Here is a 25581-nt window from a genome sequence, read left to right as displayed (position 1 = left end):
TGCTGTCACACTTCGTTCCTGCTGTATAGTCAATTCACTTGGTGTATGGCAACAGCAATGAGGTCAGTGGACAAACTGCCTGTTTGTCTGATTGTTGCCCGTACTTGTGCTTGAACGTTCCCAATATTTTTATAAAAATTTACCTCAAAATATGCTTAGTAGATTGTTATAAGCTTAACCAACCGCGTGAAATTCGCTTGTCGATTGACTTGCATCCTTCGAAATTGTGAAGCATCTTTGTTTGTAGTATGAAGGGCGTGCATGACGCTAACCATGATCGTTCCTTCCTCGATAGTTGAAGTGGGGCACGCGTTGACAGCTCTAGCTTCCCTGTTAGCCGAAGTTAGTCCGTAGCTCTTCAAGAGTCAGCTCCTAACTTTTTTTTCCTTAGTGGACCGCCCGGTTCATTCATCATGACTTCAGCGTCTCACAACCTTTCTTCCTCTTCTTCATCTTTGTTTCGCAGCATCGCAAGGCCTGAGCCAGATTAGCAGGCAAATATGTCGGAAGTTTCGGATATTGAAAAGCAACAAACGAAGCTTGAGGATGATATCAGCAAGCTTCAAAGTGCTTTAAAGCACTGGCAGACTTGGGATGCTGAATATGAGATGCTTAAGGAAGAGGTTCTGGCTGTTTGTGAGAGCGGCGAGAACGAACTAAAGACCATTCATGCCGGCTTTGAGGGCGAGCTTCTCAAGGATCGCGAGCTTGATGAGATCTTTGGCGAGAGGACACACCGATCAGGTGAACAGATCTTAAATATTCTTGATCGGCGCATCGACTATGTCATCAAAAACATCGAAAACTTGCAGAAGCAAATCAGCGTTGCCGAGGACAAACTCACCGAGCTTCAATCAGATTTCACTCAAGACGACGGTCTACCTATTACGGAAATTATCGAGGAGCTTGACGATGACGACAACGTCGTTTCGTACAAGTTGAACCAACCCGATAGCGCTTTACCTCAGATTCAGCAAGCCCTTGAAAAGGCTGGCGTTAAGGATTTTGAGAACGATGACTCCAGCTCACCCGCAGAGAGCTCCAAAGGAAAGGAGCCCGTACTAAAGGCATCCGTACCAAAGACGTCCGTTACAAAGGCGGAGCCTGCACCCGTTGTGCCTAAATTACCCTCAAAGGAGAATCTACCTCAATCGACAGATGTTCAGACAACAAAATTAGCCCCCTCTGCAAGCAAAGGTGTTTCATTTGCTGAGGACACCAAAGCGCAAGACGGCCCCGTGCCCCAAGTCTCGCGCAATGTCAAGCGTGTTGAAGAGATCATGAGTCACGCCAAAGAGCAGGAGAAGATCACCAACGAGCAAGCATACATCCCCGAGGATGAGGATGAGGATGATGCGGAATTACGGCGACAGATGCTTGAATACTCTGGTGAAGTTGGCGCTGTTGTTGCTGAACTCCAACTCGAAGAAGGAGATAGCGACGACTATGAGTACGAAGAGTATAGCGACGAAGGTTTTGATGAGGACGACGACGACGACGAAGATAAGTATGGCCGGTACACTGGTCGTGTTGTTACAGAGGACTATCGTCAAAGGATGCTTGAGCTGGAACAGAAGCTGGGCATCAAGTCGCGTTTCACCGAACGACCAGAGGATAAGGACGCCGAGGCGAGTTCAGACGAAGAAGATGGTAATAAGGAAGAGGGCATTGGCCGCATTGTTGTGAAGGCAACCCCTTCAACGACAACACCAACACCAACATCGCAAGCCTCATCCTCAGCGTCAAAACCTGCACCTACCAAATCAAATATCAAAGAAAAGCAACCGGAGTCTGCCAACGGCAAAAAGGGCGTGCGCTTCGCCTCTAGTCTAGACATTGCACAGGAGAACGAGCCTACATCCCTCCCGGTGAGAGAGGCTCCTGTCGTGGAAAAGGAACCTATAGTGGAACCATTGAGCGACATTGTCGAGCGTTCCACCTCCAAGACCCCCGACACGACAAACACCAAGTCGACACGTAAACCGTCGCGATTCAAGAAGGCTCGAGACACTGTCCCACCTGGCCCTCTTGATGTTCCTGCCACATTCATCGACCAAGATCGTCCCACGGCGCCCACTGGCCCTGACGGCACAACATTGGCTGATACATTAGTTGAGCGTGAACCAACAAGAGTTGCTCAACCACCTGATGAATTCGACGACGAACTGATACTGCAAGAAGTTGCCGATGAGCATCACAAGCTGCGAAAGAAGTTCATCCAGCGGGAAGGTGGGTTCCTTAAAGAAGACGAGTCTCCTATCCAGCCTCTGGAAGAGCAAGATGGTGGACGAGAGCGCGTCAGTCGCTTCAAGGCGGCCAAGCTCTCGAAATATTAAAACAAAAATACAAAAAAGGACCAAAAAAGGCACCCCTCAGGTCTAGAGATGACATGGCGATGGCTGAGTTATCGGGAGACAAGAGTCGAGACAAATCGATGTGTTGCCCGTATTATGCTCCGCTTGAGTCGCCTGTTTCTTTACTGTGAAGGTGACTGATTTGCTATAACCGGAATGCTTTGGCTTTGACCTTACTAACCCGAGATGACTTGATCAAACTCTGAAAATACCCGTCTACGGTGTAGACCTTGTGGCTGACTTGTTTTACGGAACGCTCTCAATCTGACAATTGATGTGTTGCAGGCTGCAACTCGCGGCGTCTAATCTGCTTCTACATTACTAGCTGTTCCAAGATTAAACTTTCCAAAAAAGGGCTCTCTGACACCTCTACCTAAGCTTGTGGTTTAGGTTATTCGTTTCACCCTTTACATTTCCACTTATTCTCCGTATGTATGCAGATAGAATGTTACTATTCTTGCCCTTTCGCCTTGTTTATCACACTCCGAACTTCCCGGTTCTCTTTACCGTGTTTTTATGTTTATACTTCTCTCTTGTTTCGAATGCCTGTCGTTGTGCATACCTTGGCAATAATTCAAGCTTTACAGGGTTGCATCAGCCACTGAACCGAAAATGCGGGCGCCCCGGAAGTTCGGCACATCGCTTTTCGGCAGACAGCGTGCCGGTTGACAAGTCGCATTACTTGCTGACGGGCCTAGGATCCGATAATTGACGAATAGCAGCACAGCTAAACGCTGTACTCGGCCTAGGTTTGCCGTCCCATATACCACGTAGTATACTTTGAGGCTGGACCCTGGACTGAACCCTCTTCTTTCTTCCCTCTACGGATACGGGAGCAGCCGCAGGTAATCAATGGCACAGGCCGGGACGGCTACTCGGCATCTTGCGCGTACGTCACTTATCAATAGGGAAAAAAGGAGTTGATGGACTTGTCAATGCTCAGCTGGAAGTGAATCACAGGAAGGAGGGCTTACGATGAGACCAATCAAGCTTGGATCCATGTGGTCTGGACACAACTGGTGATGTTGCGAAGGAGTGGCTGAGCTTTGATGTTGGAGAGAGGCCTCTGGGGGTTGGCTCGAGGTACTTAAGAGGCCTTTCTCAGCGATGGGAGTCATGACTTGTACTATACACTGCACTACAATACACTACTCAACTCTACTTCAAAGCAAACTACTCTCATCACCTTCTCTTCAACTCGACAATCGTTCGATCTTCCCAATCATTCAAGATGCCTGCTCCCATGGAACCCACCCAGCAAGCCCCTATGACCTCTGATAACGGAGACATCGTCACACAGCAGCCTGTAAGTGTATAATCTATCCGTCAAAGACTCCGGAGACTAACATAGCATGTAAAGACTGCTGAGCCCCAGCCCGACATGTCCATGCGAGGTGGTGAAGAAGCTGGCTGCGAGATCTGCTGTGGTCTCTGCGCCTGCGACGAGGGATGCTGCTAAGCTTTGCGTGTCCGACTTTGAACATCTTGTCTACGAAATGGGATATAGATAGATCAAGTTGAACTGGGAAGGAGTTTTTGGCAGCCTTGATATTGTGATTTAGTAACTTTGGTGTGGATTGGATGTTGATAAATTTAAGCAATAAAGTATATTCGCTTACTATCGTATCTTTGCATACTATGTCTGTGTTTTGTTTGAAAGAAGGGCATCTAAACTATCTTGCTTGATACCGGGTGTAGGCGCATCAAGCGAAGCGTCACTTGAGTATAAGACTGCACGAAGTTGTGATGAATCTTGCATGAACCTACTATGTACCTACTTTTGCAATTATGCATAATAATTCACGTTAATGGGCGGGTTTGCGTGAATTCTAAAGCCCAATACTGACCTCTGCCCTTCACTCTGCAGCTTTGAGCCATAGTGGTATAGTTCAACTCCATGTTGCAAATATCGGATGATATCACGGTACGAACTACCTAGCCAAGGCAGGGCTGCATCTATCTGGCACACCGCGATAATAGAGACTTACGGACAGTGAGTGATGGAATCATTTTGATGAATGATGGCTAAGTAAAGAAGTATGCATATCCCTTAGGCCTAACGGGTCTGAGAAACTCTATGCAAGGGCGATCTTAATCTACATATGCATCATTTCCGAGTTATCCTAAACAGGGCGTGGCAGAAAGCTATGACCGACAACTTGGGGCATAGAAAATAAATACCTCAAGAGCGAGTTACAAGGTACAAGTGGACTATCCTGGCCACTTGAAGGATAAGAGACAAAATAGTAGGCCAGCTTATGGTACTTAGACTAGGCTTCTTGACTACTTATTTTTTTTACCCTAAGACTTAAGAGGTGAGCTCTTCTACTGCCCACTATCTAGAATATATTTGTCTGTTACTTATGCATAGAGTTAAGGTCTCTGTAGCCTGGAGGCACAAGAACCTCAGGGCTGTATCACAGGACAATTGGGCAGTCTCACCAAATCTCAATCACGGTCTAGTCAAGATAGCGTTTTAGAAGTAATGTCATTCAATTGCACCCAATTTGTGGTCATCACTTCGTCAAGTTACTCTGTAGATCGAACATCCTTTGCTTACCCTATTATTGCGTCAACAGTTGGCTTCCTATTGTATGCTCTTCGTCTAGATATCTCAGGGGCAGAAATTTGCTCAACTTCTGCACATTCATAGTGTGCTGCATCATATGAGAGATGCTCTTTGGGTTTTACAAAGATAGCGTTACCGAAGCTTGACACCCTGCTTTCTGATTTCCTCATCGATGAAGAGATGCGTTTCAGCTGAGTTATACGGTAACGCCGGCAAATTCTTTGCAATGGTTGACTCATCGCAAGATCTGAGGCATTAGAAGAGCATGAAACTTTCAAGAGCAGTATATCTCAATTCTGCTCTTCGCCCATTGACTAGAGTGTCACTGGGCGCGGTGACGGGGTCTTCCTGGCGTTCCCAAGACATTGTCGACGATTACTAGAATGCACCAAGATCAAAGCTAGCGACACTTGGCATTCAAAACAACTTTCTTATTGATGTGGATATCATGCTTTGGCTGCATTCGAGTCGCCATCCCGAATTTAGTTGTTCTTGTTGCCGGTGGACTCGCCTTTTCTGCTGCCTCAATGCCATCTTTGAGAAACTTCTTGTATGAGGTTCTATAATTCTGACCGTATGAGCTACGCCAAGTTTTTGTAGGATCAAGGAGATCTCTTACCCAGCGAGTGCCCTTGCTAGAAACATCAACTTTAACAATGCCGTAGTTTGTATTCGCACAACGTTCGCCTACGTGTGCACCACATATCCATACACCACCAGATTCATATTCAGCCCGCTTTAAGAATATAATATATAAATTGCATATAATGCACAATAACTCTTTGTGCCTGTATTAATAAAGATTACTTTGCACAATCCATCGTTCTGGTACTTCTCATGTCGCCAGCTCAGGGATCATCTCTTGTCTAAACGTTAAACAACCCCAGTCGCAAATAAGACACCTCCAGACATTTGCAATAACATCTTCAACAGATAATGCATAAATTCATATTAAATCTTTTGATGCAGCAAGTCGGGTTAATGTAAGCCCAGAATATCTTGACTTTACATCATATTGGGGGTCCTTACCACTGAAACAGCATCTAGTTATATTGCAATCGCCGCATAATCTCTTGGAGCTCCAGACATGAATATGCAAGACAAGTTCTGCATAACCAGCACATAGGATTCTATTCAAGGACAAAACATGGAATTTAAAGATAACCTGAGACCCAGGATAGCTCCGCAGCATTGTCACATGAACAACTGTACGACATGAACATATGAGTTTCCACCTAGCCTTAACACTTACAATTTCCATGAATAGAATGAGTATCCCATGACTGTTAGTATAGCTCCCAAAGTGACTGCAGATTATTGTAGAGCCGGAAGTTTCTATGATGATGCTTCTCCTAGAAATCACCAGCAAACTAGGATAGAATCAGTTAAATATAATTACTTGCCAGAATCGTTCGCCTCGAGGCATCCGCATATTTACGGAGAGTCGTATGGCATGATTGGTGGGCTAGCTCAAGGCTTATCACAGGGCGTTTTAGAGGCAATGCAAATACACCAATGGGGAAGTGTTTGTAAATCAAGTCAAAAATGTTCACCTAAAAGAGCCTCTAAAATAGAAACGACTCTTGCTCAGTCTTTTACATGCGAGCGGTTTATGTACCGGTTTGACTCTTTTTAGAGCTGATCAAGTGAGGCTAAAACTGTTTACTGGTGAGGGTGCATTTACATGAAACGCAGTGCGACTTTAAGCATAGAATGAATGGCCTTATAGTATCAGAAAAAAGGCTGCTAAAAACATAAGAGACAAAAATTAGTAGGTCAGCTTATGATACTACTTAGACTACACTCTTGAAATTATTTATCTTGTACCTTGAGTCTTGGTAGGCTGACGTTTCTACTGCCTACCATCTGGAACGAACGGTTAAAGGATTGATTCACAAAATTAGGCTGATAAAGTTAAAAGTAAAGAAAACATGTCGCAACAGAGAGCCGGATAACTTCATCTTTTGTTTCAACAGCACTTGGTACATTTCGTCCAATGGATTGTTAGCCAACCCCTCCTCAAGAGGCTTAGCAGCAGCAGCCTGCATATAAACCCATCTTAGTACTTAAAACTGCCATGGCAATAGGCTCCAAGATGTGCCACTTAATGCTACATGATGCACTAGGAATGTGAGGCTTCCATAAGGCAAACATGATGAAGCTGCCTACTGCTGCCTGGAAATAGAGCTACTTGCCTTATTGGATGGTCCTCCAGTGAGTTGGTCATGATAGGACCAACCTAAGTAACACAGCTTACACTCAAGTCTATAAAGAAGACACGACCTTCACTTCTTCCTGTTTCTTAATATCCCCTTCTCAATCTCTTTTGTTGAACAACTCACTCACCTGTTTACCCGTCATCTCAGTTCTTCCTTTCAATAGAGCAAGCTCTAGTTCTTTTTTTCTTCTTCTTCCCCATCATGGACACTTCCCAACCACGTGAAGTCGACGTTGTCGGCAGTGAAGACAACATCTCCATCGTCAGCTTCGACGAAATTGATTCCAGAGCCAGGCCGACTTCCAGACATGTGCCTATATCTCCGATGGCACCATATCCCCATGTGGTACCATATTCTCCCACGGTCAGATCTCCCTGGGACAACCCTGAAAGTCTTTATCCAAGGCAGGAAACACTCAAGGTCAACGGCAAGGTCCCGGAAGTCCTTCACACCGTCGAGTATTTTGATTCGCGTGACCAAATTATAAAGCGTAAGTCACACCTGCATATAGCAATGGAACAGTTTCTGACATAGCAACAGGTCGGCAGAGCACTCGAGCTTTCAAAAACGTTCCCCCATTCTCTCGCAGTGATGAAGAAGGCGATGTCGATGGCGAAAACTCCAATAACAAGGAGCGCCCTGTTTTGGAGATCATCACAGAGGTTTATCCCGCTAGAAGCAATCGGCCCTATAACCGGCCTCCTCCTCCTCGTCCTTTACGCAACCAAGACGACAGGCCTATCACCGACGTTTTTGAAGGATATGGCAGCCGTCTTGACGATGGTCCAATCGACATTGATCACGAGCCCAATGCCTATGCCCCTCGTATCACCCAGCCTTTTATGAATATACATTCAGCTCATCTCATCAACGCTCTCAAGGCTGTTGTAGCCTATTATCCCAAGTTCAGCCTCGAGGGCAAGATCATCGAGGTTGACTCCCCTTACCAGGTTCTCTATCACCATCGGCGAGAGCTTGCACATTACAAGGATCACCAGCCGTCAATCCACAGTCCCGAGTATGCTGCTACCACTGCCAAGCATATTGATATTCTGCTCAGTTTTCTGGATGACAACCTCGGCGAAGAAATCCATCGCGAGGAGGAACGTCATCAGCTCGAGACTCCCAGGGCCACCTTTGACCTTTTCTGGCTTCTCCTCAAGCCTGGTGAGGTCTTTTATGCAAAACGCCATGACATTTGGGCTCCGTACGTCGTCAGTAGTGTTAACACTGGCAAAAATACCAACACCAGTTCACGCGACTCGCACAAGGTCAACTGTTGGATGCTTGAGACCAATGGCACAAAAATAAACCGATATATGCACACCTTCTATCTTTCTCCATGGCTTGGTGAGCAAGAGATCGGAGGGCTTTCTGTTATCCCGATTGACTTTTGGCCTGAGGACCTGGAAGCTCAAGGTGGAGTTGCAATGAAAGAGAAGAATATCGCACTTGGAAAGTTGTATTGGGAACTGCTGAAGCGCCCGACGTACATGGACTACGAGGGTCTTCTTGTTAACTCTGGTACGACCAACCGACAGTCCCGTGGCCCAACTGGATTTATGAGCGGCCGTGTCATTTGTGACGCTTCTGGGTTTGACAGCTTCTACTACGACGGCCCAGATGATATCCGCCGAGGTCGATACAGAAGCCCTGTACGGTCAAATAGTGCAGTTTTCCCACCCAAGGACTTCCTGCCTAGGAACCTTCCACGCTGTGGATGCGATGCCTGCATGGATAACCGCTCGAGTGAAGACCCGGATGGCCCCTATACCGGCTTCGAGGATCTTGACCCTACCCGAGACTCGCCGCCTGAGAGCGATCTATTCTACCTCGTCTGTAGCAAGACCATGCCGGGTTTCATTCTTGGCGATCGACGCTGGGGTCATTTGAACATTGCCAATCTCAAGCCTGTCAAGACAGACAAAGAAGCCTTCAAGTATCTTGTTCTTGATGACGAAGTCAAGATGACTGTAAAGGCTCTTATTGGGAAGTTTGCAACCGACTTGGGTGAGGGAAGGGTGGCACCTTGGGGTAACGACTTTGTCAAGAACAAGGGCGAGGGCAGGATCTTTCTCCTTCATGGTGCCCCAGGTGTCGGAAAGACATGTACTGCCGAGTGCATCGCCGAGCTGACCAACCGACCTCTCATTTCCCTTACAAGCGGTGATTTAAGTGTTGATTCTTACCACATTGAGAACAACCTTAGCTATTTCCTCGAGCTGGGTCAACGCTATGGCGCTCTTGTTCTGCTCGATGAAGCCGATATCTATCTCGAACGTCGCCGCTCCAGTGACATCAAGAGGAACGGCCTGGTATCCGTGTTTCTCCGCGCCCTCGAATACTACCGCGGAGTTCTCTTCCTTACTACCAACCGCGTTCAATCATTTGATAGTGCCTTCCTGAGTCGCATCCATGTCGCCCTGCACTACAAGAACCTTGGCCACGAAGACCGAGAGCGCATCTGGAGCCACAACTTTGACCGCCTGAGCCGAGACTCCAATGGCTTGGTTCATGTTTCCAACGCAGCTCGCGACTATGTCTGGAATAGCGAGGATGTTCGCAGCCTCAAGTGGAATGGCCGAGAGATTCGCAATGCCATGCAAACTGCACTTGCCCTGGCTGAGAACGATGCAGAGGAAGAAAGCACTGACAATATCGCGATCTGTGTAAAGCACCTTCGGGCCGTTGTCAAGATGAGTCGCGGCTTCCGCGACTACATCAAGCATTCTGCCCCTGTTGAAGGGTTTGAGGACGTAGTTGTTGATTCCGAGGAGGATAGTGAATGATAGCTTTCCTTGCAATCGTCTGTTTCTTTTCTAAGTTTGTTTTAAGTTTGGACTTGAGCTGTAAATGCGGTTGACACAATGGCGGGAAAGCAAAGGACGTTCGATCTTACGAAATTATGACCACAAATTGGATACACTTGAATGCAAATTGAATAACATTATATCTAAAACTCCGCCTTTACTAAATCTTGCTTGATATTTGACGAGACTGCAAAATTGCCACTATGGCTGACACAGCCCTAAGATTCTTATGCTTCAAGCGATCCGCTCTCCTTTGGTTGCAGTCAAACAAGAATCACAGCAGCAGCACAATGTGGTTGACCTTCCCTACCATACAATTGACCCAAGGCTTGGGGGCTTGAGGGGTCAAGGTGTTCTATGTCATCAATGGCAAGATCGAATTTTCTGTTGCATTGGTGTTGTAACTACTAAGTTACATGTGGGCGCGAGGATACTCAAGTGAATACAAGCATACATTCCCATTCCACGAAAGTCTCATAGATGAGCTATGTGGTTACAAAGGTCCATCAGACATCATCGATATGAGCTTTGAAGAGTTGCCAAGTCACGCAGTGATCCTTTCTCAAATTCCAACATCAGATCCATTTGCCTCTCTCCAGTTTCTGTCGTTCGAGATCATATTCCTTTCAGTGTTCTCTGAATAGCTGTCACAAATGGAAATGGACTGTGGCATAGTCTGGGAGCCTGAACGATGTGCCGTCATGCCCCAATACCTCAAGGGTCTAGAAGGATTGACAGAGGGACATGTGCGTCTTCACCTTCTGCGAGAATTCCTCCATCTTAGCGTCGAACTCAGCATCCGAGCCCTTGATCAAGCTGTTGTCGACACATTCCTTGACCAACTCCGCAAAGTGCAGACGGTACCGCGTAATCCTGAGGATGTCGGCCATGGGCTCCGGCGGAGGCGTACCAAGCACGGCGATGATTTCCTGCTGATCATAGATTTCACAGTGGAGGTAAGGCGAAGCTGGCCATTCGATATTACAATTTGTCTCGGTGATGTACTTGTCGAGAGAAAACAGGACGCCTTTGAGACCAAACTGACATCTTATGATATCAATGATTCATCGTTCGCCCGAACCTCGCAGAGTCGCTATGACAACTGTATGGACGTTTGGCTTCATCATGTCAAAGATGGCCGCGTCAGGAGGGTCCATGATGGCAGGGTACGGGGGGTTCTTGATTTGGAGGTAAACCGTCTCCAGGCGGCAAACGAGGCCTGTGTGACAATCATTAGCAAGTTACTCCCAAGTGATAACGGTTCCTGGGTTGCTTTACATTTCACCAGGGCCCGAGTCATGGGGCCAAGAATCGACAGTGTGTGGAGGGCCATGCGCTTCACCAGAGCAGCCTCCTTGTGCTCTGGGTTACTGGTGAGGTGATCCGGGAAATTGATAGGCTTCTCCCAGCTTAGACGCCTGTTGTCATGCTTGAGAATGAGAGCGTCATCGCGAGGCTCGATCTCTGTCAGGTCCCAGTCAAAAAGAACTTCTTTGTAGGATAAGAGAGTCTTCTTGAGAAGCTTGGCTGCTCGGAGTAGAGATTTGCGACGCTTCAAGTTGTTGCACCTCCCTTTGTGGTTTGGCCAGTCAGTCGTCTGGCACTCGTGGCCGCAGTAGAAAACACCAGCAGAATCTCCATCGAGATACTCGGGGGCGTTCATGCATCCGATGAATCTTTGAGATGCATCCTTGCTGCAGTTGGCGCAGCTCGCCATGATGAGTAGATGTGCTGTAGTGAACGAGTGACAAAGGGATGCAGATGGCAGATGTGAACAAAACAGACGAAACCGAGAATGAATGTAGAAAGAATTCACTTCGGTGCAGAAATATCACGCTGCCCAAATGCCCCATCCGATTCCTGCCTGTTGGGCTTTGGCTTGCCCAATTTGGCGGTTGTTGGCAGTGCCATGGCAGTGATTCAGTGATGCGGTTGACCACATTACGGGAGGGAGGTAAGGGAAATCTGCACTGCAGGGAGACCCGACTATTCAAGCAGCAAACTGTGTGTGCAAAGCCGCAGAATGAAGCGTGGTTAAACTAAATCCCATTTCATTGCTATTCATGATGCCAGATCCTTCTATACGATATGGCGAGGAGGCTCCCACTCCTCAATTGCCATGTTAAAACGCCATCCCGCATGCCTAAACTCCGTAATAAGTCGCCGATAAACAATTAAATCACAAATCGCAAGTCTACTACCCCTAATGAGGCTTTTTCTGCTTCTTCTTTTCTTCTTATTGACTGCCCCCGTTTCGTGCGTTTGACGTTACATTACTGGCGTGGGCAAGCAGAAACTTACAACATGTCAACGTCAGTTTGCACGCCTTAGTCCAACCATCATCTTGAGCGATGCCGAGTTTAATGCTAACGTCCCCTATCTTGTCACCGTCGATCTTGTACGGCAAACTAAGTGGTGTGCCGGTAGCTTCAGTTTGCCTATGCACAAACGCGCCTAGTTGTCGCACAAGCTCCAGGAAGCCCACCATGGCATTGTCGAAACGTCTATGCATAAAGGTGAGCCCAAGAGGCATGTCCCCGGAACTGTACAACTCAAGTATATGCCTCTTGGGGGGTACACTAGCAGCACGGGTGCCTAGTCTGCTCGATGAAGGGCTCGGAACCTCGTATCGAATGATCCTGGACGTACTGCCCATGGGCTGTGGGTCGTAGCCATCGAATCTGTATGCCAGTTTGTCCGCGACTGTCACCAGCAATAACAATGCATGCCCCCAAGCCGCATTGATTTCGGGCCAATCCACGGGTTTGTTTGACAGGCGCCCGAGTCGAAGTCCATTGATCGTCGCAAAACTGCCGTCATGGCTGATGCAGAAGGTATCGTTGTACACATTCGATCGCTGTAGCTTCTCCAAGAGCTGTGAATCGTTGCTGTACTTGGCGTTAATGCTGTCCCTTTCAGCCTGGAAATCAGCCATTCTTGTAGCAAAGTCGTTTCGTTCTCTCCAAAACTTCTCTTCCTCCTTGTCCAGCTGTCGCGACTCCTCCTCGAGAAGTACAAGCTCCTCGTCTAGTGAAGTCTTCTCTGACTCTAGCTTCTTGAGTTCCTCCATAGCTGCAGCTCTGTCCCGCTCAGCCTTTCGTAGGGCTTCCTCTTGGGTCTTCATATCCTCCTCGCTTGGTTTATTCGCTTTTGCCTCTTTCAGGTGCTTGGCGTAAGAGTCCCTTTCGCGTGAAGCAATCTCGAGCTTCTTTTGCAAGCCCTCAACAAGCATTTCCGTGCACTCGACGCATATCGGATGATCGACATCAGACCGCGCCGATAGCACGTCGAATAGACGGTTGATCCTGTCCATTTCGCTTCCCATCGGCGCATCGGGGTTGTCCGCATTACTTTTGCTGGAGCTGGCGCGGCGCAGTACTGTCGGTGTTGTAGGAGGGTCTGACGATGGTGTTGGCCGAGCCATTTGCGATTCGGATAGTAGTACGAAGGACATTGACGAGTCGCGAGGATGGCTTCCATGGTTGCGCTTGAACGTCGGCGGACCTGCATTCCGTGATACCCTGTCATATATCGATTTTCGCGATTGATCCTGTGGTTGCGCGAGCGGCGGGTTTGGTACAGAAGACTTCTTGAGGGTTTGCGGGGATGCGGAAGCTGCGACATGAGTTAGGAAAAGCGCACGAGACATGATGCGGATAACTTACCAACAAGAACATCATATGCAGCTGGGTTGAGGTCCTCAAGGGAACCGTCCAGCCGGAGAGGCTGGCGGCATTTTTGGCAATTCATATTCCGCTTAAGAGACGCGCATGATACAAGTGTCAAAGTCAACAAGGTGCGGTACAGGAAGCGATAGGAAGTGGAGGTGTTTGAGAATTGAAGCTGAAAAGTATCCCAGACAAGGTTGGATTAAGGTCGGCCTTAGCGGTGACGTTGTTAAGCTACGGCAGCTACAGCACACCACTGTACAGGACTGTGCACGTGATCAACGTTTTGAGATAGCACTGTCACGACGACTGATAAAGAGAGGAGTTTTACTAGGGTGAATATGACATGGGATTTGTAACAGTGTATATATTTAATTGAAACTCAAATTCGCTTCTACAATGTCTGTATAAAATCGTTAGTTACATGGAAACTTAGTATCTCATGGAGCTTGTAGGTTGCTTTCACCCCACCAGATGACCACTAAGAAGAAAGCACTTTACGCGATGCACGGCCCTCGATCGCGTCGGCTCTGCAGTTGCTCCTCCAACCAACCATCGTCTTCATCATACAAAGAATGTTCAAGGGATGAGCCTATTCATTATCCAATTGTATGCACTTGCAGACAACCAACTACTTTAACTAGACGACCACAAAGAGGATCATCGTATATGAAGGACTGTTGTGACAATGGAGCCGCCTACAAAGAAGAGACGGCATGGCCCTTCGCCCCCAAAGGCCGCTCAAGATGAAGACGACGACGACGAGCTGGCTTCACACCCGCAGGAGATTAAAATCCGAAGGGATCCGGACATTCAGCTTGCACTAAAGCGGGTGAATGCTAATCAAAAACTCCATGCCACCATGGCTCACATCATCGAAAAGTACAGTCGCGACTTTGAAGGCATTGGAGACGAAATCGACATGGCAACAGGAGAGATCGTGGTGAACAACGGCCACTTGCGCAATATGCGCGATGAGGGCGATGTCGAAGGTCTTTGGGTGGAAGGCGAAAGCAACATCGATGAAGACGAAGGAATCCTGCTTGAAGATCTCACCGACGAATATTCCGACAATGAAGAACAAGCCAATGAAATTCATCATTCTCAAACCGACAATGAGAATAGTCAGGCATCGAGCACAAAAGAAAGCGACACAGAGACACACCGGCAAGATCAGAATGTTATTATTGATGAAGCGTCTAATAATGTTTCAAACATCGCCAGCAGTCAAAATGATGCGCCACACGACGAGACCACGGTGCTACCCCATGGACTGCCTCAAGACGATTCTCAACTGAGTCCCCCATCATTTGGTCCTGGACCTCCACCAGGCTTCGGGATACCTCACCCAACTTTTGGGCCATGGGGAATGATGCCTGGATTCCCTATGCAGGCTTGGGGCCGCGATGATATTCCCCCTTACTTCAATATGCCACCGAGTATGCCCGGGCCATGGTTTACAGGGGGCAGGTATGATACTGCCAGCAACAACGGCCAAGCTTCTATCTGGGGTCGCAAGTGGACAAGGAAAACTAAACGAGCTGGTTCCATGAAAGGATCCTTCAAAAAGGTGTCTGACAAACGACCTAGTGACGCCGCTGTAGGTGTCAGCTCAGAGACTCCGGATAACGATCGTGGGTCTGAATCCAAGTCCGCAGGAGGAAGCCCTAACAGACAGGAAGCTCCGTTATCTGACCAAACCACCAACGCAAGTGAAGAGGATGAGGACTTTTTGTGCTCTGGAACCTCGGATGCAACGCCTATCGTACAGCAAAAACCCAGTCTGGTCCCATCAGGTGATAATGCTTTATCCAAGAATTACAGTTCATATGATCCTCCGCACGAGACTCTTGAAGAGACCAACGGCAATATTGGCAAAGTGTCACAGCAGCCCGATGAGAATGACGATTCTGGCCAAAGACGCTCTGGTCGGGCACGAAAACAGACAGAGTATCTTGGCAAGATTTCTTGGGGTGATGCGCGGGAGTTCAAAAGATCAGGGAAGACCTTTACAATACAAATACACGGGGCCGATCCGTCTTTGCGGGAAGAGTACCAGTCTGTTGATCTCGCCAATGACGAAACTGAAGGCGAGGTTTTTTTACCTTCTGAGCAGACAAGAAAAGGTTCGCGATTGTTAGAGGAGGTAGGAACGAAAGTGACTTCCGAAAAACTGGTCGTTCCAGACTCACAGGACACGGCAACTTCATTTAACAGTAGCGCTCCTCAGGCAGCACAATCCAAGAACGTCGAGGAACCAAGTCCACTTATTCAAACCATGATTCCGACAATGGAACTCTCAGACGATGAGGCACCGCTCGCTCTATCGAGAATCAGAGTCCCCAAGCGGCAAATCGCAGCTCCAGTGGCGGTCTCTCCTGTATCTAGCCTGCTAACAGAACAAGACGAACGCTCTACTGAACCCGCTAATGCCACGAGCGCTCCACTGAAGAGCAACAACGAACCATCCCCTGAGGCTGAAATCACAGTTGACGTGGTAGATGGCACTATGCAGCTACTCAAGCGAAAGCGTGGGAGGCCAAAAGGCTCAACCTCTGCCGCGAAAGCAACGCCGTCTAAAACTCCTGTTCCGGTACGAACCAAAGAGATCGAACCTACGTCGCCCACCTTTATCGTTGTATCCCTGGCTGATCACCTTCCTGAATCCACAAAGCGAAAACGGGGAAGGCCTAGAAAATCGGTTGGTGCGACTTCCACTGTTCAAGATGAAGAAAACAACCCCACGAAAGAACTCGCAAACGTCGATGATGTGGTCTCTGAAAGCGATCATCAAGGACCAGTTAATGAAATCTCGAGCAACGAAGTTTCTGGGAAACCGCCTCCCCTATCCAATGAACTCAAATGGCTTCTCAAAACTAAACCCAAAGATTTTACTACCGATAGAGCATGTGACACATTTTTATATAAGTTTGTCCATCCTCGAAAACCGAAGGAGATATTGCAGCAAGCCAAAGACGACGAGCCAGGGTCTCAAGTTACACAAGAAACGAAGGAAGTTCCCAAAGATATAGAGGATGATCTAAAGGAACAAACCATACTTTACAAGCCACAAGCACCAATGCAAGAAGCCGACACTAGCATGGAAGATGTTACAGAAACTCGCGAAGACTCTGAATCGGGCCAACATGATCAAACATCACCCAGCAGTTCTTCTCCCCCCTATCACGGTGACGGAACTCCTGGTGACGATGAATCTCCAGAAGTTGATGAGCCTATCGAACATGGCACTCCTATACCTCACATAATTAGCGATGATGAAGCTATTGAGAGTGAAGGGTCTCTTCCTCCTCTGCCACAGGATGCCCTTATCCAGGAAGCGCCGACGCTACGGAAACCGAAACAAATGAGGAGCTCTTTTATAGAACCGCCATCAAGTTCTCAAAAACCCCGTACTCCCCGCCACAAATCCATTCGCACAAATCAGGCTCCATCTTCACGCCGTTCCCTTCTCTCATTTGTATCGGATTCAGAATCAGACAATGAGGGGTCCCGGGATGAGCTGATTCGAAGAGTAAAATCCCATTCCAAGTCAGCAAGTGTCCGCCCTTCATCAAGGAAGATCCGGAGACCTGCTACTCTGACCAGAGAAATTTATAGGACGCCCAGTAAGAACCGTGTCCATGAGATCTCCAGTCCCATTGGCACGATAAAGACACCTGGCGGCACAATAAAAATCTGTGGTGTAGATGGGCATCATTGTGGCCGAGACTATTGCTTCACTTGCATTTGAACGACAACGGGTTTTTACAGGACCATTGGCAGCGGATTGGGCATGTAGAAGAGGGAATTAGTACATAAACATAGATTACATGTAGCCAAAGAACGAGCATAGTACTTTGATCTTATTGATTACTACGCTACTGGAAAGACTGACCCAAAAAGTAACATAATGACTTCCGAAGCTAGCTAGAAAAAGCACGGTGTGTTTGGTGATTAGATTAGCCCGTGATACCAATGTGCCATAAACCCCCAGAACCTGGAACGCCAAAACCACATTGTCTCATTCCACATCACCCTGGGATCCATTTCTGGGATCAGGGCTGGTTGCGCGAGCTTCCCCTCTCACCGAACCGATCAATTCATGCGTCGCGTCGAAAATCTTGAGGTATCATCACATGACCGAAATTCTCAACGGGATCGTCCCAGGATCCCCCCGGACCAGCATCAGTGACACAAGGGGATGGGAATGGATTAGATTCGGCTACAAGATTCTCTTCCTAATATGGGGATCCTATCAGGTGGTGAAGACCGACGAAAGGGTGATACCTGCCGGTCGAGGGTATCATGGATGAGGGGGGTGCCGCGAGATGAATAGTCGTGGATGATGATGGTCGGGGAACAACGACTCGAGGCACTCTCAAGACTTGTTGGCGGCGCCGCTAGCAGCTGCAAGGTGCTGCTTGAAGACCTCGGGATCCCGAACTGGGTTAAAGTAGGGATGAGCCTGGGCCTCCTTGGCAGTCAGACGTTCCTATTTCGCTGTTAGATTCCATTGGGGCTACAAATCAGGATCTCATAAACAAACCTGATGATCATATCGCAATAGCTTGTCGAGGAAATCGATCGCCTCATTGGAGACGAATCGTTGGTTCTCTGACGTAACAAAGCTGTGCCAGGGCTTCTTTTGGAATCTGCCTAGAATGTCGTCGTACTGTGCATCCAACTCAATCTCGTACTTATCGATGTAGTCGAAAAGGTCATCGGTGCCAAGGACCTTGGCAATCTTAACAAGCTGATCGGAGTTGCTGTTGCCATGGAAGAAAGGCTCTTTGCGGAAGATCATGGAGGCAAACATGGCTCCAAGACTCCACATATCGAGACTGTAATCGTACTCCTGGAAATCGACCAACAATTCGGGGCCCTTGAAATAACGAGAGGCAACGCGAACGTTGTACTCGGTACCAGGGTGATAAAACTCGGCCAGACCCCAATCAATCAGACGAAGCTGTAGGCTGTCAGTAAGATGGAAACCAGACGATGGACTTCGGGCGACCAACCTTTCGGTTCTCATGATCAATCATAACGTTATGTGGCTTAACATCGCGGTGCATGATCCCCTTGCTATGGCAGAAATCGAGGGCCTTGAGGAGCTCAAAGATGTAGAATCGGACATCAATGTCGTTGAACTTGGGGTACAAGCTTCGGAAATCGGTGTTGTTGACATGCTCAAAGATCAGAGACGGTGTCTTGCTCTATGTACAGTTATGGTCAGTTGCAACGCTAAAAAAAAAAGCTACGACAGCGGGAAAACACGAACCTGCGAGTCGCGAACAACATCGAGTAGAGCGACAACATTGGGACCGCCAGCCAGGTTTTGAAGAATCTTGATCTCTCGCTTGATCTTCTTCTTCTTGACAGGCTTCAACACCTTGACGACGCACTTCTGGTAATTGACAACATTGATGCCCTCAAAGACTTCAGAGTACTTTCCGCGGCCTGCAAAGGACACAGAATTGTTAATGACTCAACGACAAGTCCACAATAGTCAACATACCAATCTTTCTGACTACCTCGTAGTTTTCCAGAACACCCCAGCCTGCAAACGTTGGTCAGCTACGTTGTCGGTGAAGCTCTCACGTGGGAGAGGGCATACTGATGTTAACACTGTCGTAGTCCCAGTAACTGCGGGGCATGCTCTGGTTGACATCGGCGTAGACACGCGCCATGATGGGCAGGAGAGCGAGGGCGTCGCAAGGGGCGGCGCTGATGATCTAGAGAGGGTTTCCGATGGGTCGCGATGATCGTAAGCGGTATTCGAGGCAATATAGATGCTGATAGAGGAGTGGAGGTGCCGGTGTTTATCTTGGCGAGCCCAAGGTCGGAGGCTGAAGAGGAAGAGGCTGGACCTGATTTGACTTGGGTTTGCAAAATCAAGGTGGGATGGCATTTCGAGTCGGGTCCAGCCTAGAACTACCCCGTTGTTTTGGCAGGCGGGCTAGTGCGTGATTGGCTGCAGCGCTTATCGGCTCTTCCGCGATAAGGGATCGAATGGCACGAGCACCCTGAATTCAATCACAAGGCAAGAGCTTGGTTTGTGGATCCGGTCTCGACTGCTTGCTTGTTCAATTGAATACAGTATCACAATAAAAGGCATGTGACACGTTGGCTTCGAAGATAATTTGATGGGTTTTCCTGATTTTCAACCTCTAATCCTGACTTTTCCCTTTTGCTCTGCAGCTTTGAGTTGAAGTACGCAAAGTTCAAAGCAACCGTCTCATACGGTAAACGCTCATAACAGTAATAATTCGTAGACTTAATGTCAAAAGAGAACAGCATAACGTTTCACTAAGGCCAGAAGGCTGAATCATTAAGGATCTCTATATTACAACAAAAGCTTCATGAAATTCCATGACTATCTGATTTGGTGCTTGTATAGTTCTGAATCATGAGGATGGAGCAACAATCACCTGAAGTAAGCAGGACAAGGCATCGTTCTTGAAGTATAGTCTAAGGTACTCCGGGTTGGAAGGTTGAATTTATTACATTATACTCCCCGGGTGATCTTGCAATTCTATGGCCGAGTCTAAGTCTGTCATGAGCCATCATATTGATATGGCCGTATTCGGCGGTCTTCTGTCATTCTGCTGTGAAGTCATCAACAATTAGCAGCTAACGTTGTGGCAACTCCAAATTACCCAGGACTTGACGACCACATTAGCGATACAGTTACACCAGACAGGAATATATCCCAGTTCAGTGTTCAAATCCTGTGGTCAAAAGTTAGCTGCAGAAACATATGTGGCTTTTCAATTGATAATCGGAAAAAAAGTCCCATATTTCAGAGAGAAGATTAATTGCTCGACATGTCGGGCCTGTAAAGGTGTCGGCAACAGCTTTCGCTGATGCGTCCTACACCTCCAGTCCCGATCCGACTAAGGATGACGATACAAGGGTTTTCATCATGATGAGAGATGCTCGAGGTGACAAGAGGAGAGTACTTACATGTTGTGGTGCATGACGAATCATAATACATGTTTCCATTAATCGGGCTTCTCGAGTCAGATTGGGGTATCGCCTCGTAACACGACATCTTACACCCATACGAGTTGAGCTGCCTTGAATGGTGAAACAGGTTTAGCGGATGATGGCACCTCTTCATCATAGTGGTTGTGCCACAGGCTCAGTCATACTCAAGCGAGTCCAGGCCCTTGTCAACAACATCCCATGTTCGTTTTCGAAGGTCGGGTTTCGGTTCAGGACGTTTGGCCCCCTTTTTCTTCTTTCGCTTCTTATTGCTGTGGAAGGATGTTGGCAACACGCTTGCGGTTTGCGCAGGAGCAGCGATATCGTCACTCGAGTCTACGAGCTCGCCCGTCATTGTGCCTGCCTTTCTTTTGAGTTGTTCGGCCTTCTCCTTCTCTTTGCGTAGAGCTTCGAGCTCCGAGTGACGGAAAATTTCGATTTGCTCGTCCGTCAAAGTTCTTTTTACGCCATCGGGATAATATCCTAAGCCATCATCTTCCCCATCCCAAGCATCAACAGTGGCGTCATCTTGACTATGATCTTGGCTCGGTGCCTCAATGAAGTCGGACCCGAAAGAAGCAAGGGCTGCTTGTGAGAAATGGGCTTCATGGAAAGCAAAGAGGTCATCCTAAAATAGTCAGTATAGTGCCGCGTAGATAAGGTCGAGGGAGGCATACATGAGAGACACTTGGTATACCACACATACCTATTGCCTTTGCATCTTTCGGTTGTGGCATGTCGATTTTTTTTTTCCCCCCGACGCGATGTCAAGTTTTAAATAAGATTTGCGATTTGGCGAGATTGGGGAGACGCGACAGCTGGAGCTCCAGGCTGTAATTACGTCACGTGTCGGTATATGATAAGCCGCGGACCTGGATCCAAACGGAAAGGAATAAGGGCCAAAATAAGGTGTGTGGTTGGGAAGTAGGGCCAAAAGTTTTGGTCTGGAGGTTTGGGTAAAATATGCATTCGCCTGGAAATGTAACTCAAGTCAAAAACCACAAGCCTGTAGAGTACAACGCTCACAGGGATTTGAGAAGAGCCAGCGCATTCTCAAAGGCCCTTACAACTTGATCGTCTGGGGGGAATGTCAGTTCGTCCAGAAAGAGGCGTCCAGCAGTGAAATCTTACAGTGCTGCTGTTTTCGTTCCATCTTGTCTTCGGCAAGATTCACAAAGCGCCTTCGAGTTTGCAACCGCTTTGCTGCCCGCTCATCATCATGTGCTGATGCTGCGGCTGCCCAGACTTTGAAATACTGTAAGCGCATTAGCTTTGTCAGTGGTTGTAAAATACATAAAACATTACCTTTGCAAGTGCATCTGCCTCTTTTAAGATCTCACGCTCCTGGTCGTCGGCATCGTGCAAAGCAGCCTCATAACGCGCTTCGAATTCATCCCAGTCAAACGGCTCAAGAACTCCTGGTGTGTCTGGCGGGTCAGAGTTGCTGGCTTGTCGATCTACCTGAGGTTCAGGTGTCCTGCTTTTGGCATGCGAATGTCTTTGCATATTGTTCATGTTGGCCTCCTGAGAGTCAGGAATCTTGAATCCGTCTTTGCTTTGATGATCCTCGCCGTCTTCTTGCGGTGGAAGTGGTGAATCCATGTTAGATAGACACGTCGCGCTGGATCGCCAGGGTTATTGTCGGCCAAGCAACAGGGGTCGTGCGTGCATGTAAGTGAGCACCTAAATGTTCACGGTTGCTGTCGCCAAAGTAAAATAGCCTTCAATCACTCAGGATATCAAGTTTTTGACGTATGGTAATATGTGAGGTTTCTGTTGTTTTCGGAGAAAATTAGATGTAATTTAAAATCTCAAGAGATGCGCAACAAGCAGGCGGTCACCTTGTACCTGCCGATCGACAATGAATGGGAGACGTGAAGGAGCGGACCTAGACAGGTACCTAGGAGTGGATGCTCCTGCCCTGCATGATGTCCAGGAAGGTGCCTACGTGCCTGGAGGTGTGTGGCTTACGTCCATGCGCCACAGTACTCGCCGTTACTGGTCACCCCGTGACTTGATCTTCACCTTAACACTTACAGTCATCTGCCTCTTATTCACCTTACAAACAAACTAAAACTTGACCATATAAACATGCTCTCCTTCTTTTCCTATTCGATTCCGGAAGGCTGAGCATAGCCACTCTGATCGTCTCAGATCAACAGATAAAGACAACTACTTCGCACCAAGTGGCGATATAGCCAAGATGGACTGTGATATCTGTCATCGCAGCCATGACGCCAAGCGTCTCCCGTTTCTTTGCACCGTGGATGCCAGAGCGGCACTTTACGATGGTCGTATTGAAAATGTGATGGCTCTTATCGAAAATGAAGATCTCCAGAAACAAATCAGCGATCTTCTAGATGAGACAAACGCCCCGACCAAGGACCGCAAGGATGCGTTGCAGGCTCAGCAACGAACAGCGGAAGACAGAACCACACAGATTCTTGCCGCTGCTGACAAACTCAGAAACGATATCAAAGCTGCCAAAGAGGAGATTCAGACTCGAAGAGCTGCTCTCTCGCGACGCAAATCCGATATCGCTGCTGTATCTGATGGTCTTATTGAGCGCAGGGTGAAACGACAAAAGTCGGTGGAAAGGGAAACCGGCATGCACAAGTATCGCTGGACTAAGTGTGCAGACGAACTGGCTCGTACGCGGTCTTTCCTCTGCATAGAAGCAGCTCAACTATATGGACTAAAACGGATTAAAGAAGGGTCGCCTAGTAAATACGAGTATTACCTGGGTGGAATCCCAGTCGTCGATTTGACCGCAATGAACTGTGAGTTACGCCATCTCTTCTCAAAATTACTTTATTAACACCGTCTAGCATCAACACCAGAGATGATATCTACATCGCTCAGTCACATTTGCCAGATATTGATACTTGTATCGCATTATCTTTCCATTCGGCTCCCCGCTGCCATCACTCTCCCTCATCGAGACTATCCCCGACCAACTATTTTTAACTTGTCGGCCTCTTACAGACCCGGAGATCCAGTCTTTCCCAGTCAAGCTTCCGTGTCGTCCCCTTCTAGCACAACCGACACAGAGTCTCAACGTGTCTCGCGGCCAAGACCTCTTTTCATAGACAAGCCACTGTCTCAACTGGCCAAGGAAGACCCCGCCACATTCTCATATTTCATTGAGGGCGTGACTTTGCTCGCCTACAACATTGCTTGGGCTTGCAATACGCAGGGCGTGTCAATCGGCGACAAGGCTCTTTTCGAGGATATGAGCAACATGGGTCGCAACCTGTACAATCTTCTCATCAATCACCAGTCTGCCGGAAAAGACCCAGACACGCTCAAAAATGAAGCCGATGGCCAAACCAGCCGTTTTGGGCAGTACTCTCATGGTACAACATTTTATCATCTCGGCGGGGCAGAAGGTACTGAGTTCAGCAAAACCTTCAAGCTTCCTAGCCCAATGAAGCTTGCAGACAAACTTAAGAAGAAGTTGCTCAGCGAAGCGCCCACCCCTGACTGGGAAGTCCTGGATGATGATGCATGGAAAGTTGAAGAGGAGCTGGCAGATGGGAGTCAAGTCAACAAGAACCTATTGATGGGAGACAAGAGCTCTCCACGTCGAGGGACAAGCGGTTGGATGAGGGTCAAGAATAGATGAGTGTGCAATGCAGTATATATAGCTCTTGTTCAATTCATGGCGATAGTGATTCCATTCATGTTCCATTCGTATTCCTTTCATGAGCCTTGGAGCTCGTGTCGTTGGGTCCTTCCTTGACAAATCAAATATACAGTCCAAAACTCCTTCGCTGCCAAACAAATCATTGTATCGCAACCGACATCATCAAGCCGGTCTTTATTCTATAGTATATGTTGCATCTTTCCTTCGAGCGTGCTCTTATAGGCGAACAATCGCTTCTCAGTCAGAGTGACGGAATTTATTCATCGTCCTCGTCCTCGGCCGCTCTGCCTGCGACCTGGTCTAGTAGATAGGTTGGGATGGTGTGTGGGATGTTGTGGCCGGCCTCCTTTTGGGCCGACCCGGGCGTGCCGAAGGCTGATTCGGCAGCCGCTCTCAAGCCGGGGTCTTTGATATGTGGCATTGGTAATGGTGAGGTGTGGTTCGGAGTTTGCTGGTGAGGTGTGGCGGGGGCGGATCTGCCAGGTGTAGCTGGCTTCTTGGTCTGGTGAAATAGGCTCGGCTTCCTGTTTCTCCGAGCTTCCTGCTGGGCTTTGATCTTGCCTGCTTCTTCTTCTTGAAGGCGGCTTTCTTCTCTTCAGGGGTTATAGTAGTAGGGGCGGGCGCTGGTGGTTCGGCGTTAGTTATACGTTGGTTGCCCCCGGGGAGCATGAGCCCCCCCCATCATTATGGGGGCAACAGTCTGCCGTTGACTGTTGGTGTTGCTTGGCGCGGGAGATGCGCCCTCGGGTTGAGGAGTGACGGGCGGGACCGCCAAAGGTTGGGCGGGCGCAGACGACAGACTCTGGATGGGTTGATACTGAGCCCGTTTGGGCTCAGGCGCAACTTGATCGATCGACGAGGATCGAGAGCGTTTCGACTGAGATTTAGTCGGCCTTGGTTGAGGAAGAGGTTGGCTGGGATTGTGTCGGGATCCCTGGGCCCTTGGTATCAAGATCTTTCGTTGGCTGAGATCTTGAGGGCCCATGCCAACCTCCTCTTCATCCTACCGCGTCCTCCATCTCGATGTCGAACGCTACCACCATCTCCATTTCGAGGTCATCCTGTTCCTGCTGCGACATGACATAAGGCGCTGGAACGGTCTGTGGAGTGACCTCGAAGTGGGAGACGGGGGCCTACGGCGGAGGTGGAGGCCGGTTGAACTGAGGGAGAGGGAGTTGCGGGACGGAGAGGGTCTGGGCCGGCGCGGCATGGTCAATGACCATCTGTGATGGCTCATCATAGAACTCATCCTTATCTTCGTCAAGGAGAGCCGCCAACGCCGCCCACGACGCCTCTTGGACCATCCGCTCCTGCTCCTCTTCCGTCATACC

The 25581-nt window shown here is 48.4% G+C and overlaps 12 protein-coding genes across 12 annotated transcripts; 6 read left to right on the top strand and 6 right to left on the bottom strand.

Moving 5' to 3' along the window:
- Window positions 1-500: 500 nt before the first annotated feature.
- FGSG_00682 (uncharacterized protein) lies at window positions 501-2336 on the top strand (the record flags this gene model as incomplete). Its single annotated transcript, XM_011318079.1, has 1 exon — window positions 501-2336. One exon carries the CDS (start codon window positions 501-503, stop codon window positions 2334-2336), a length of 1836 nt encoding a protein of 611 aa, XP_011316381.1.
- A 1143-nt stretch (window positions 2337-3479) lies between these two features.
- FGSG_00681 (uncharacterized protein) lies at window positions 3480-3974 on the top strand. The gene is made up of 2 exons (XM_011318078.1): window positions 3480-3660; window positions 3715-3974. The coding sequence occupies exons 1-2, from the start codon at window positions 3586-3588 to the stop codon at window positions 3811-3813; spliced, it is 174 nt and encodes a 57-aa protein (XP_011316380.1). The 5' UTR covers window positions 3480-3585; the 3' UTR covers window positions 3814-3974.
- Window positions 3975-6202: 2228 nt separating this feature from the next.
- On the top strand, window positions 6203-6559 carry FGSG_11807 (uncharacterized protein; the record flags this gene model as incomplete). Its single annotated transcript, XM_011318077.1, has 1 exon — window positions 6203-6559. The coding sequence occupies one exon, from the start codon at window positions 6203-6205 to the stop codon at window positions 6557-6559; it is 357 nt and encodes a 118-aa protein (XP_011316379.1).
- A 784-nt stretch (window positions 6560-7343) lies between these two features.
- FGSG_00680 (uncharacterized protein) lies at window positions 7344-10022 on the top strand (the record flags this gene model as incomplete). The annotated part of the gene is made up of 2 exons (XM_011318076.1): window positions 7344-7632; window positions 7683-10022. 2 exons carry the CDS (start codon window positions 7344-7346, stop codon window positions 9929-9931), a joined length of 2538 nt encoding a protein of 845 aa, XP_011316378.1. The 3' UTR covers window positions 9932-10022.
- A 652-nt stretch (window positions 10023-10674) lies between these two features.
- FGSG_11806 (uncharacterized protein) lies at window positions 10675-11615 on the bottom strand (the record flags this gene model as incomplete). The annotated part of the gene is made up of 3 exons (XM_011318075.1): window positions 10675-10992; window positions 11065-11171; window positions 11231-11615. The coding sequence occupies 3 exons, from the start codon at window positions 11613-11615 to the stop codon at window positions 10675-10677; spliced, it is 810 nt and encodes a 269-aa protein (XP_011316377.1).
- Window positions 11616-12188: 573 nt separating this feature from the next.
- FGSG_11805 (uncharacterized protein) lies at window positions 12189-13702 on the bottom strand (the record flags this gene model as incomplete). Its single annotated transcript, XM_011318074.1, has 2 exons — window positions 12189-13567; window positions 13618-13702. 2 exons carry the CDS (start codon window positions 13700-13702, stop codon window positions 12189-12191), a joined length of 1464 nt encoding a protein of 487 aa, XP_011316376.1.
- Window positions 13703-14308: 606 nt separating this feature from the next.
- FGSG_00678 (uncharacterized protein) lies at window positions 14309-17432 on the top strand (the record flags this gene model as incomplete). The annotated part of the gene is made up of 2 exons (XM_011318073.1): window positions 14309-17246; window positions 17392-17432. The coding sequence occupies 2 exons, from the start codon at window positions 14309-14311 to the stop codon at window positions 17430-17432; spliced, it is 2979 nt and encodes a 992-aa protein (XP_011316375.1).
- A 4-nt stretch (window positions 17433-17436) lies between these two features.
- FGSG_00677 (casein kinase II subunit alpha) lies at window positions 17437-19503 on the bottom strand. Its single transcript, XM_011318072.1, has 6 exons — window positions 19235-19503; window positions 19136-19177; window positions 18899-19077; window positions 18639-18833; window positions 18167-18586; window positions 17437-18112 (listed from the first exon to the last, which is right to left on the bottom strand). Exons 1-6 carry the CDS (start codon window positions 19305-19307, stop codon window positions 17999-18001), a joined length of 1023 nt encoding a protein of 340 aa, XP_011316374.1. The 5' UTR covers window positions 19308-19503; the 3' UTR covers window positions 17437-17998.
- A 446-nt stretch (window positions 19504-19949) lies between these two features.
- FGSG_11803 (uncharacterized protein) lies at window positions 19950-22454 on the bottom strand. The gene is made up of 6 exons (XM_011318071.1): window positions 22420-22454; window positions 21910-22348; window positions 21736-21859; window positions 21282-21682; window positions 20577-21232; window positions 19950-20350 (listed from the first exon to the last, which is right to left on the bottom strand). Exons 4-5 carry the CDS (start codon window positions 21339-21341, stop codon window positions 20762-20764), a joined length of 531 nt encoding a protein of 176 aa, XP_011316373.1. The 5' UTR covers window positions 21342-21682; window positions 21736-21859; window positions 21910-22348; window positions 22420-22454; the 3' UTR covers window positions 19950-20350; window positions 20577-20761.
- Window positions 21627-22206, bottom strand: FGSG_11804 (uncharacterized protein; the record flags this gene model as incomplete). The annotated part of the gene is made up of 3 exons (XM_011318070.1): window positions 21627-21682; window positions 21736-21859; window positions 21910-22206. The coding sequence occupies 3 exons, from the start codon at window positions 22204-22206 to the stop codon at window positions 21627-21629; spliced, it is 477 nt and encodes a 158-aa protein (XP_011316372.1).
- A 353-nt stretch (window positions 22455-22807) lies between the features above and the next one.
- Window positions 22808-24229, top strand: FGSG_00675 (uncharacterized protein; the record flags this gene model as incomplete). The annotated part of the gene is made up of 2 exons (XM_011318069.1): window positions 22808-23384; window positions 23433-24229. The coding sequence occupies 2 exons, from the start codon at window positions 22808-22810 to the stop codon at window positions 24227-24229; spliced, it is 1374 nt and encodes a 457-aa protein (XP_011316371.1).
- A 277-nt stretch (window positions 24230-24506) lies between these two features.
- On the bottom strand, window positions 24507-25578 carry FGSG_00674 (uncharacterized protein; the record flags this gene model as incomplete). The annotated part of the gene is made up of 3 exons (XM_011318068.1): window positions 25388-25578; window positions 24898-25269; window positions 24507-24843 (listed from the first exon to the last, which is right to left on the bottom strand). Exons 2-3 carry the CDS (start codon window positions 25233-25235, stop codon window positions 24507-24509), a joined length of 675 nt encoding a protein of 224 aa, XP_011316370.1. The 5' UTR covers window positions 25236-25269; window positions 25388-25578.
- Window positions 25579-25581: the final 3 nt, after the last annotated feature.

Source organism: Fusarium graminearum, chromosome 1, assembly GCF_000240135.3.
Source record: "Fusarium graminearum PH-1 chromosome 1, whole genome shotgun sequence".
Classification (NCBI taxonomy): Eukaryota; Fungi; Ascomycota; class Sordariomycetes; order Hypocreales; family Nectriaceae; genus Fusarium; species Fusarium graminearum.
The sequence above is the reverse complement of the archived record's forward strand: the minus strand, read 5'-3'. Positions and strand labels throughout refer to the sequence as shown.

Excerpts from the sequence above, each read along its gene's own strand:
- FGSG_00681 (XM_011318078.1), top strand. The coding sequence starts at position 3,586 with ATGCCTGCTCCCATGGAACCCACCCAGCAAGCCCCTATGACCTCTGAT. Across the intron at positions 3,661-3,714 it reads ACATCGTCACACAGCAGCCT|ACTGCTGAGCCCCAGCCCGA; the intron begins GTAAGTGTATAA and ends TAGCATGTAAAG.
- FGSG_00677 (XM_011318072.1), bottom strand. The coding sequence starts at position 19,307 with ATGGCGCGTGTCTACGCCGATGTCAACCAGAGCATGCCCCGCAGTTAC. Across the intron at positions 19,178-19,234 it reads CTACGACAGTGTTAACATCA|GCTGGGGTGTTCTGGAAAAC; the intron begins GTATGCCCTCTC and ends CAACGTTTGCAG. Across the intron at positions 18,113-18,166 it reads TATTGCGATATGATCATCAG|GAACGTCTGACTGCCAAGGA; the intron begins GTTTGTTTATGA and ends ACAGCGAAATAG.
- FGSG_11803 (XM_011318071.1), bottom strand. The coding sequence starts at position 21,341 with ATGCCACAACCGAAAGATGCAAAGGCAATAGGTATGTGTGGTATACCA. Across the intron at positions 21,233-21,281 it reads GTATACCAAGTGTCTCTCAT|GATGACCTCTTTGCTTTCCA; the intron begins GTATGCCTCCCT and ends TGACTATTTTAG.